The sequence below is a fragment of the Capra hircus genome, chromosome 7, assembly GCF_001704415.2.
Source record: "Capra hircus breed San Clemente chromosome 7, ASM170441v1, whole genome shotgun sequence".
Lineage (NCBI taxonomy): Eukaryota > Metazoa > Chordata > Mammalia > Artiodactyla > Bovidae > Capra > Capra hircus.
Window position 1 is genome coordinate 94,677,172 of NC_030814.1, and position 11,678 is coordinate 94,688,849.

Here is an 11,678-nt window from a genome sequence, read left to right on the forward strand (position 1 = left end):
GTCGCAAAAAGTCGGACATGACTGAGCGACTAAACTGAGGCCGGCAAGAAAGGCTGCTATGTGCTCGTGGCGCCGCCTGGAGGTCCGACGGGGAACGTGGCAAAGAACCTAGAAAAGGAACATTTGGGGCTTCTCTGGTGGCTCAGTAGTGGTAAAGAATCGGCCTGGCGATGCAGGAAACACGAGTTCGATGCCTGGTCACGAAGGATCCCAATGCCCCGGAACAACTAAGCCTGTGAGCCAAAACTATTGAGCCTGTGCTCTAGACCCCAGAGGCCGCAAATACTGAGTCCACGTACCCCAACTACTGAAGCCCACTCGCCTAGAGCTCCGTGCTCGGCAAAAAAGCCACTACATTTAGAAGCCGGTGCCCCACAACTAGAAAAAAGCTCGCGCACCAAGGAAGAACTAGCCTAAATAAACAAATAAATGAATAAAATTATTTTTTAAAATGAGCATTTGGATTTCTATTGTGAGAGAGGATGAGAGAGCAAGCTAGGATCTGTGGACTTTCCATTGTACTTTCTGAGAACTCGGGCTGTATGAGACGCGACATCTTGGCCAAGGATATGAGGGAGACACATCCCTAACCTGAGGCATTGAACGGGGACATACCCTGGGGATCTATCCTCCAGGTCCTATCCTGAGGGCTTTCTGCGGGAGATAACGCCCTGCTTTTAAACAAACAAAAATTCACGTTCCTGTAGAAACCTCAGCTTAGAGTCTTCGGGGCCCCAATTGGGCGGGACCTAGAGGGCGTGGCCGATATAAAACCGTAACAACTATTGGCCATATTCCCTTTAGTGCCCGCCCCAGAACTTTTTTTTTCATACTTAACAGCTCATTGGCTGAATGAGGAGCGTGTCCTTTGAGTAGGGAGGTTTCATTGGCTGGATTCCCTCAGGCTCCCTTTGGGGGCGGGACCGAAGAAGGGGCGGTGTTTCTCACTGTGGGCTCGCACTCCCGGGATTGCAGAGGGTTCTTAGGCCTGCAGAGAAAATTGGGGTTTGGGGGGGGCTAGTCTTGGGGCGGAGGTAGGGGCACGCTGAGGCGAGCCCCGCCGTCCTCGATCTTCCATGCCCCGCTTTCCTAAGCCGAAAACGAGCCGAGGAGGCGGTGTCGCGGGAGTGACGTCATCTCGAGGCGTCGCGAGACTCCAGAGGAAGCCGTGACCTCTCTAAGCGTGGAGAGCTACGCGAAGATGCAGCAGCTAGTCCGGGCCGGGGCCCGGGCCTGGCTTCGGCCCAGGGGCTGCCGGGTGAGGTCGAGGACGGAGGGCGGGGTCGGAGGATAAAAGCTGGAGGGCCCGGGGGGTTCTCTCTCATTCCCGCCCACCGTTTACAGGGCCTGAACGCGCTGGCAGAAGAGGCAGTGCAGTCGGCGGAGAAACCAGAACCCTTGGCGAGCGCAGGTGAGGTTGCTTGGTCACCCCAGGAAGGGTGGCGACTGGGAACTCTGACCCTTACTCCTGACTTTCCAATCATTCCAGGTCCCCAGGCACCCGTACTGCGCAGGTGCGAGCTCCCGGTACCCCTGCACCGGCGTCCGGTGCAGGCCTGGGTTGAATCTCTGCGGGGCTATGAGCAGGAGCGCGTGGGTCTGACCGAGCTGCACCCAGACGTTTTCTCCACGGCGCCCAGGTCAGTGGCAGCTGAAATGGTAAACTGGGTGGCAGAGGGACGAGGATCGGGGGTTTAGGAATCAGGATGACCTGGGCTCAAGCCTCATTTTCTCCAGCTGTCAAAAGGGAATGATGGTTTTTCTTTCTTCAGAGTTGTGTGAAGGTGAGGGTTGAGAGGTAATGTTCTCTGTGGGTTAAGGGCACAGGGCTCTGTATCCCGAGTGACTGGATTGGAATCCTACCTTCCCCCTGTGTTTCGATGTCTCCATTCTGTCAAACCTCAAGAGATTAAATGAGATAATTCTGGCCCATAATATGGTCTATAGAAATGTTGATTATTGTTGCTGTTATTGGTTTTTGCAAAAATGGGCACTAACAGTGGTTAAGTCCTTACTGTGTGCCTGGCTCAGCCTATTTGCATTCTATTTTAACTTTTTTTTTTTTTTTTTTTTTTGCCATGTGGCTTGTGGGCTCTTAGTCCACTGACCAGGGAGTGAACCCGGGCCCTCCATAGTGAAAGTGCAAAGTCCTAACCACTGGGCTGCCAGGGAATTCCTTTTTATGGTTTTTTTATTTTCATTTTGTAGCTAAAGAAACAGCACAGGCAAGTTAAGAAATCTGCTTATGGTCACATAGCTTGTAAACTGTATACTCAACAGTATATGGGCCAACTCCCTGGACTGTTTTCACTTGCAAAGAGTTTGATGTCTCTTATGTCTACTGTGTCTGGCAGATAATAACTGCTGTTAATTTATTACTATAATGTTTGTATGGTTTGTCCCCTGTTTTTACAGAATCCAATCTGCTAAGGGGTGACCAAAGGGAAAAAAAATTAAAAACAATGTATTTTGGGACTTCCCTGGTGGTTAAGACTCTGAGCTACCACTGCAGGGGGCATGAGTTCCATCACTGGTTGGGGAAATAAGATCCCACATGCTGCAAGGTTAAAAAAAAGAGAGAGAGAGAGAAAGCATTTTATTTATTCTGTAAATACTTAGGAAGTGCTTACCAGGTGCCAGATTCCATTCTGGGTGTCAGGGATATAGCAGTGAATGAGCACTGAGGTTGCTGATGTTGCTCCCAGCCTAGAGCTGGGATGGCAAACTTCTGTAAAGAGCCAGGGAGTAAATATTATAAGCTTTGAAGGCTGTAATATCTCCATGGCAACTACTCATCTTTGCTGATGCTGTACAAATGCAGCTGTGCACAATGAGTAAGTGGATGACCGTAGCTGTGTTCTAGTCAAGCATATTTACAAAAACAGGCAGCAGGCCAGACTTGGCCTTTCTAACCATAAAATACGTCATTCGAAATGCCGGGCTGGATGAAGCACAAGCTGGAATCAAGATTGCTGGGAGAAATATCAATAACCACAGATATGCAGATGACATCACCCTTATAGCAGAAAGCAAAGAAGAACTAAAGAGCCTCCTGATGAAAATGAAAGAGGAGAGTGAAAAAGTTGGCTTAAAGCTCAACATTCAGAAAACTAAGATCATGGCATCCAGTCCCATCACTTCATGGCAAATAGATGGGGAAACAAGGAAAACAGTGAGAGACTTTATTTTTGGGAGCTCCAAAATCACTGCAGATGGTGACTGCAGCCATGAAATTAAAAGACCCTTGCTCCTTGGAAGAAAAGCTATGACCAACCTAGACAGCATATTAAAAAGTAGAGACATTACTTTACCAACAAAGGTCCATCTAGTCAAAGCTAGTCAAAGTCTAGTCAAAGCTAGTAGTCATGTATGGATGTGAAAGTTGGACTTAGAAAGCTGAGCACTGAAGAATTGCTGCTTTGGAATTGTGGTGTTGAAGAAGACTCTTGAGAATCCCTTGGACTGCAAGGAGATCCAGCCAGTCTATCCTAAAGGAAATCAGTCCTGAATATTCATTGGAAGGACTGATGCTGAAACTCCAAATACTTTGGCCACCTGTTGGGAAGAACTGACTCATTTGAAAAGACCCTGATGCTGGGAAAGATTGAAGGCAGGAGGAGAAGGGGATGACAGAGGATGAGATGGTTGGATGGCATCACCAATGCAATGGACAAGAGTTGAGTAGGCTCCGGGAGTTGGTGATGGACAGGGAGGCCTGGCATGCTACAGTCCACAGGGTTGCAAAGAGTCAGACATGACTGATCAACTGAAATGAACCAAACCATAGTTTGCCAACCCTTGGCACAGCAGCCTGGCACCCCTGTCCAATGCGAGCCCCATGTGTAATTTCAGTTCTTCCAGTAGCCACATTTTCTTTCAAATGGCAAGAGACAAGTAAGATTGATTTCAGTAATATATTTCATTTGGCCTGATAAGTCTAAAATGTTGGGACCTCCCTGGTCGTCCGGTAGCTAAGCCTATGCACTCCCAGTGCAGGGGTCCCGGGTTGGATCCCTGGGCAGGGAACTAGATCCTTTATGCCACAACTCAGAGTTCACATGCCAGAACTAAAGATCCCACATGCCACAACTAAGACCTGATGCAGTCAATTAAATAAAGATATTTTAAATTTTCATTTGTTTATTTTTGGCTGCTCTGGGTCTTCAATGCCGCACGGACTTTTCTCTAGTTGTGGCGAGCAGGGGCTACTCTGTAGTTGCGGTGCACGGGCTTCTCATTGCAGTGGCTTCTCTTGTTGCAGAGCATGGGCTCTAGGGCACCCAGGCTTCCGTACTTGTGGCCCCTGGGCTCTAGAGCACAGGCTCAATAGTTGTGGCCCACGAACTTAGTTGCTTCTAGGCACGTGGGATCTTCCCGTCTTAAGGATCGAACATACATTGGCTGGCAGATTCTTTACCACTGAACCATCAGGGGAACCCAAAATAAATAAGTATTTTTTAAAAAATATGAAATACTGTCATGTGGCCCTGGCCACTTTTTAGGGCTTCAGTAGCTGTGCATATGGCCATCCACTGTACAGGACAGCATAGGGTTAGAGAGGCAAGCTAGTCTGTAAAGAAGTGACAGAACGGGCATGGAGCAGGCTGGAGGTGGTGCGAGATGGGCCCAGAGAGGGACTAGAGTGGATGCAGGGCCCTGGCAGTGGATGGGAGGAGCCCGGGTTTTCATCTCATGGAGTGGGGAGCATTTTAAGTGCACCCGGCCCTCTTATATCTCCTTCCTTCGCAGGCTGGATATCCTGCACCAGGTTGCCATCTGGCAGAAGAACTTCAAGAGAATTGTGAGTGCCCCGGGCAGGGCAGGCGGGGTGAGGCTGAGGCAGAGGCAGAGGAAGGCTGTGCTGTGTCTTCTCTGGATGGCTCAGGCCCCATTTTCTCTCTCCTGAAACATTCCCCAGTGGGCCATTTTCTTTTTCTTAGATATGAACACTGATAATTTTTTAAGATTTATTTTTATGTATTACTGATTATACTTATACCTTTATTTATTTGTTGGGCTGCTCTGGGTCTTTCCTGTGGCATGTGGGATCCAGTTCCCTGCCCAGGGATTGAACCCAGGCCCCCTGCACTGGAAGCATGGAGGCTTGGCCACTGGACCTCGAGGGGAGTCCTCCAACTGTGCTAACATCTTGATCTTGGACCTCTGGCTTCCAGAAGTGTGAGACAGTACCGTTCTGTTGATGAAGCCCTAGTGTGTGCCTGCGTGCTCAATTGTGTCTGACTCTTTGCGACCCCATGGACTATAGCCCCCCCCCACCCCCCACAGCCCCACCAGGCTTCTAAGGATTCTTAGCCACTGGACCACCTGAGAATTCCCACTAGGCATTTTCTGAACACCCACTGTGTACTGGCCATTGTGCTAGGGGACATGACAGGCAAGGTCCCTGCCTTCATGAAGCTCCCAGTCTAGTCAGAATGGGAGAATGGGAGTCAAACAGTCATGCCTGTAAATGCATCATTAGGGAAGTGTCTCAGAAGAAGGGGGCATTTAACCTCAGCTGTGTGATAGGTAGGAGCTAAGTAGGTCGAGGGGGCAGTGGGGCTGGCATGGAGGGAGTGGGAGCAGCACGGGCGAAGGCCTGTAGGCCTGTGGGATCAGAGAGAGCCCAGGGTGGCCCTGGAGGTCAGCAGGGGCAACGTGAGATGTTTGGATTTGGTGCCAAGAACATGGAAGATGCCGTTCTCAGTCAGGGTCCCTGCCTTTCATGTGCCCACCTCGAGTCTTGTGAGCCCTGCCTGGCTCCCCATGGCCCTGGGAATGAAGTCATCAGCCTGGCATTGGAAGCCTCACAGGATCCCCCATCCCACACCTCTCCCTGATTCTAACCCCCACATCTTTCCCCATATCCCACCTTCCTTTCATTTTTAAAATTTTGTTTTATTCTTATTTTTTTGGCCACTTGGCTTGTAGGATCTTAGTTTCCAAACCAGGGATTGAACCCGGGCCCTCTGCACAGAGTCCTAATCACTGGACTGACAGGGAATTCCCCCACCTTCCTTTTTTAAAAAATCAGGTTGTTTTCTTCTTTTTTTGTTTAAAAAAAAAATTTTTATTTATTTATTTATTTATTTATTTTATTTTTGGCTGTGCTGGGTCTTCATTGTTGCACGCCGGCTTTCACTAGTTTCGGTGAACAGGGGCTATCTTTGTTGTGGTGTACCAGCTTCTCATTGAAGTGGCTTCACTTGTTTTGGAGCATGGACTCTAGCCGGGGGTGGGCTTCAATTGTTGTGGCACACAAGCTTAGTTGTCCCAAGGCATGTGGGATCTTCCAGGACCATGGATTGAACTGGTGTCCCTTGCATTGCAAGACGGATTCTTATCCACTGGCCCACCAGGGAAGCCCTTACCTTCCTTTTAATTACGACACATGGAAATCATTCAAAAAATACGAAGCACCTACTGTGTGCCAGGCAGCAGCACCCCTGTCCTTCTGAGGCTGACGTTCTGGAGTGGAGGAGGGAGCTCTTGACTTCTTTATCCCTCCCTCCCTCCCAAAGCACTCTGCCTGTCCTGATGGAGCCCCAGTCTCGGTGCCTCCTCTCCAGCTCCCCAGCAGTAGCCGGTCCTCCCAGCTCACTGCCCTGTCCGTGGGCCTGGTGCCGTTCGGCTGTGATGGCATCTGCCTGTGAACCTGACTCTCTCCTCACTCTGTGCCCACAGAGCTACGCCAAGACCAAGACCAGGGCCGAGGTGCGGGGAGGTGGCCGGAAGCCCTGGCAGCAAAAAGGCAGTGGGCGCGCCAGACACGGCAGCATCCGCTCCCCAATCTGGCGAGGAGGTGAGCAGGTCTGCCCACGTGTGTGCAGCCAGAGGCTGGCGAGACTGAGCACTTCCCCGCAGGTCCCTGCAGCTCTGGCCTCAACCTCTCATCAGGCCGTGGCCACAGTCCCTTTCTGCCCCATCTCCCAGCTCAGCTCTCCTGGCCCACACTTCACACAGCACCCAGACGGATCTTCCCAAGCCTCCTAGCTCCTGTATGAAGTCTGAGCCCCTCCTCTTGGCCTTCCAGGCCCTGGTGGCTGCAGACCCCCCTCCCCCCTGTCCCTTCCACGCCTTCCTGACCAGATAGAGCTGACTCAGTCATCTTCCATTTGCCTGGCCAATTCCTCTCAACCTTCCCTGGGTTGGAAAGATCCCCTGGAGAAGGGAATGACTACCCACTCCAGTACCCTGGCCTGGAGAACTCCATGGACTATGGAGTCGCAGAGCAGGACGCAACTGAGCAACTTTCCCTTTCCCTTGTGTTTGGGCCATGCCTCCTCCAGGAAGCCCACCATGATCCTCTTTGGGTCCCCTCCACCCCTTGAATCCCCTTGTGCTGCCCCACACAGCCCTGATTCCCTCTGCGATCAAGCCTCTGTCTGAATATGAACGAGGGAGGCATCCTGTCAGGTCCCCTGCCGCCTCCCAGAGCCGAGCAGGGGGAGCAGCCGAGTAGAATTATCCTCACTCAGGGATTGATGGCTGAGGACACCAGGCTCCTCTGAGGCAAAGTTACCTGTCCCAGGTGGTGCCTGATCCATCCTCCGCTCGCACCCCTCCCTGACACCCCCACCCTCTTTGCTGCACTTCAGCCTGGCTGCCAGCAGCCTCCTCTCTGGGCCTGCCACTGGGGCAGATTTCTGACCTCCGAGCCCAGCTGGGGCCTTCACCCATTCACACATCCCTCTGCCCCTGCAGGAGGTATCGCCCATGGCCCCCGGGGCCCCACCAGCTACTACTACATGCTGCCCATGAAAGTGAGAGTGCAAGGCCTCAAGGTGGCGCTGACCGTCAAGCTGGCCCAGGTGACAGCACCGATCCTGCCGGGAGCCACTGTGTGCTGGGATGTGGCCTGTGGGGGTGGGGGAGCCTGAGTAGCTGCAGGGGGGCCCAAGTGGCTCCCAGGGGGGCAGTAGGAGACTCCGCCCGTCCCTTCCTCCCACCAGGATGACCTGCACATCGTGGATTCCCTGGAGTTGCCCACCACAGACCCCCAGTACCTGATGGAGCTGGCCCGCTACCGCCACTGGGGCGACTCCGTCCTTTTTGTAGACTTGTGAGGGGGCCGCCCTGGGCAGGGGCGGTGGGGGGCAGGCTCCGTCCTTGGCAGGGCTCACCTCCTGGCCTGTATTTCAGAGAACACGAGGACATGCCCCAGAATGCCGTAGCAGCCACATCCGGGCTCAAGACCTTCAACCTGATCCCGGCTGTCGGTGAGCAAAAGGCCTCAGGCCAGTTCACATCCTGTATCTATAACTCAATCACCGAGCGGCCCTGGGCAGTGACTGCCCTCCCCTACACAACCCCCAGCTGGCCCAGCCCTGGGAGAATGATGTCTTTCTTAAAGAAATGCTCTGAGGTCGCATCAGTCCAAGCTTGGATTTCAGTGTTGGGGTGGAGTGAGTCCAAGGGCACCCTGGCTGCTCCCACCCGGCTCCTCACTCAGACACACAGGATCAGAGCTGCCCTGAGCAGGACACCCGATCCATTGAGGGGTTGACTAGTCCCCAGAGCCCTCTCTTCGCCTCCTGATTGCAGGCCCAGCTGCCTCCTGGACAGCAGCACATGGGGGTCTCAGTCATTGCAGTGCATAAGACCTCCTTCCTCCACTCCAGTCTGTTAGCGCACCCTGTCAGCTCTGTCTATGAACGTGTCCAGGATCCAGCAACTTCTCACCACCCTGGGCCAGCCCTCAGCATCTCCCACTCTGTTGCCTCTGCCCTGGGAGCAGGCACCTGCTAACTGTCATAATCTGTCCTGATCTCTCATCCCCCTCCCAGTCCCACTTATGGCCGCCAGAGGGCCCCTGAGCACCTGAATAAGATCCCATCCCTTTTCTGCCCACCACCCTCCAGGGCTCCCAGTTCACTCAGGGTAAAAACCTGGCTTATCTGGCGGCCCACAGATCCTGCACTCCCTGCCCTCCTCTCCCCCTTCTCCCCTCCCCTCCCTCCCTCGTCACTCCCTGCAGCCACATGGACCCCCCTCAGTACATTGTGTTTATTCATCTGCTCTGTTTATCATCTGTCTCCCCAACGGGAAGGTGAGGTGGGAACCCTTCCCTGGCACAGGGCAGAGTCGGGGTACCCTGGATGTTTTGGTTGACGTTGACGAGCTGAGGACCACCCCTTGCCCAGGGTCTTGCCAGGGGTGAGCGGCTGAGCCAGGTTGAACCCAGGCTGCTGGGCTCAGGACCCTACTCTAGACTGCGGTGTCTCTGTTGGGGGAGGGGGGGACTGGCCCTAACTGTGCCCCCCTTTCCCTTTGCCCCCAGGCCTGAACGTGCACAGCATGCTCAAACACCAGACCCTGGTCCTGACCCTGCCCACCGTCGCCTTCCTGGAAGAGAAGCTGCTCTGGCATGACTCACGTTACACACCCCTCTACCCCTTCCGCCTGCCCTACCGAGACTTCCCCTGAGCCCCAACCCCGCACCCCCTGGGCACACAGACCACCCTCCTTCCTGCTCGGAACCAGGCCAAGCCCTGAGTGGGCTTGGGAGACGCCTCCCCATCCCAGGCCCCCTGGTCCCAGTGGGAGGCTGAGGCCACACCCAGAGAGCAGCCAAGCAGGCGTCAATACTGGGAAGAAGGCAGCTCGCCAGAGACCACATCTCTGTTTCGTGTCAGACACATTTTGTTTTGTAATCAGAGAGGGGAAGCACAGCAGCTGATGGCCATTTTGTGAATAATTCCATTTGGTGCCTTCCCTGGTGCTGGGCGTCCCTGGGTACCTAGCTGCCTCAAGACCCCGTTTGTAGAAATGACCCAGGATCAACTTTGCCAGGGCAAGTCAGCCTCGGGGAGCACACAGCAGAGAAGCAGCCATCTCTGAGAACCCACTGGTTGCTGCCTCCCAATCCCAGGCACTCTGACCAAGTGCCCATATCCCTGATGGGGCTTATGGTCCCGTTTACTACCATCCTTCCGTCCAGCTGTGGGCCTGATTCTCCAAATGCGTATAACATGGAAACGGGGGCTTCCATCACAGGGATTTTCCCTAAACATGGAGTCAGGATCAGTGTGGTCAATAAATGTGCAAATAAACATTTTTTAAACACCAATCCGACATACTGATTCTTGAGTCTGCTGATGTTATCTGTCCCCCCCCCCCCCAAGTTATTATCTCTTTAATAGTCACAACACAGACTACAGAATAATGTGGTTGGTCTCTTTAAAGTTGGCTGAAACTGCCATCTGGCCTGCAGGCCCACCCAGGTGGCCAAAGAGACCCATCGACTGGGCAGCTCGCCACTGAAAACATCTCTGGAATGCCTCTCGGGAGTCCCTTGAGAGCTCACAGCACATTCTTTGAACGTTCTCAGTGGACAGAAACTGTGATGAAGTTTCAGATTTGACTGAGGGAAAAAGAAAAATCTGAGACTACCCTGGCTGTCCAGTGGTCAAGATTCTGAGGTTCCAATACGGGGGGTGCAAGTTCAACCCCTGGTCGGCGTGCATGTATAGCTGAGTCAGTTTGCTGTACACCTGAAACTAACAGCATTGTAAGTCAACTGTTTCAATTTTAAAAAATAATTTTAAGAAGATAAAGCTATTTGGAGCCAGTAGTAGGAAGGGGTACAGAGGCTGGGTGGGAAATGCTGGGCTAAACCCAAGCCAAGACCAGCTGCTGCCTGTGCCTCTCACTGGCTCTGCAGGGACATCGAGGCCCCAAGAAAGACACATCTGTTGTCCTGACAGCACCCGGCCCCATAGCTATGTTTAATGGGCTCAGTTGTCCACAACGTGGCCATCAGGAAACAGTAAAGAAAGCAGTCAGAACCTGTTACCCCGCACTGGAATCCCTTAGCCAGATCAAGGATGGGAAAAGTAATCAGAAAAAATGACCTGGGGTCTAGAATGTGCTTTCTGATAATCAGGGCATAAAATGTGTGTGCTTCCTGGGCTACCGTAAAGCACGCCAGACTAGGAGGGTCTTCCCAGCTGGCTCTGTGGTGAAGAACCCGCCTGCCAATGCAGGAGATGCAAGAGATGCAGGTTCGATCTCTGGGTCGGGAAATCGCTCAGAGAAGGAAATGGCAACCCACTCCAGTATTCTTGCCTGGACAGAGGAGCCTGGTGGGCTACAGTCCTTGGGGTCACAAAGAATTGGACATGACTGAACACACAAAAACTAGGGCTTCAACAATAGAACTGTGCTATCTCACACTTCTGGAAGCCAGAGGTCCAAGAGCAGGATGTTGGCAAGGTTGGAGGGCTCCTCTGGTGGTCCAGCGTCTAAGCCTTCATTGTCCCAACGCAGGAGGCCTCGGTTCGATCCCTGGTCAGGGAACTAGATCCCATATGCCACAATTAAAGATTTGGTGCCACAAAATAAAAAAGTGTTGAAAAATATGCTGGCAGGATCAGGAATTCCCTTGTGATCCAGCAGTTATGACTCAGTCCACTGCAGGGGAGCATGAGTTCAATCCCTGGTCGGGGAACTAAGATCTCCAAACACCTTACAGAGCATCCCCCCTCCCAAAAGAAAAGTGGGCAGGGGTGATTCCTTCTGAGTCTATGAGGCAAGACCTGTCCCGTCCCTCTCCCCTACCTTCTGGAAATCTGTTGGCATCCTTGGCATTTCTTGGCTTGATCCATCAGCCTGATCTCTGTCCTCATCTTCGAACGGTGGTGTCTGTGTGTGTGTTCAGATTTCCCCTTTTTATAAGA

The 11,678-nt window shown here is 52.7% G+C and overlaps 1 protein-coding gene across 1 annotated transcript; it reads left to right on the plus strand.

Moving 5' to 3' along the window:
• Window positions 925-10,074, plus strand: MRPL4 (mitochondrial ribosomal protein L4). The gene is made up of 9 exons (XM_018051023.1): window positions 925-1,258; window positions 1,345-1,411; window positions 1,490-1,640; window positions 4,750-4,801; window positions 6,685-6,802; window positions 7,705-7,811; window positions 7,953-8,062; window positions 8,143-8,219; window positions 9,281-10,074. Exons 1-9 carry the CDS (start codon window positions 1,202-1,204, stop codon window positions 9,424-9,426), a joined length of 885 nt encoding a protein of 294 aa, XP_017906512.1. The 5' UTR covers window positions 925-1,201; the 3' UTR covers window positions 9,427-10,074.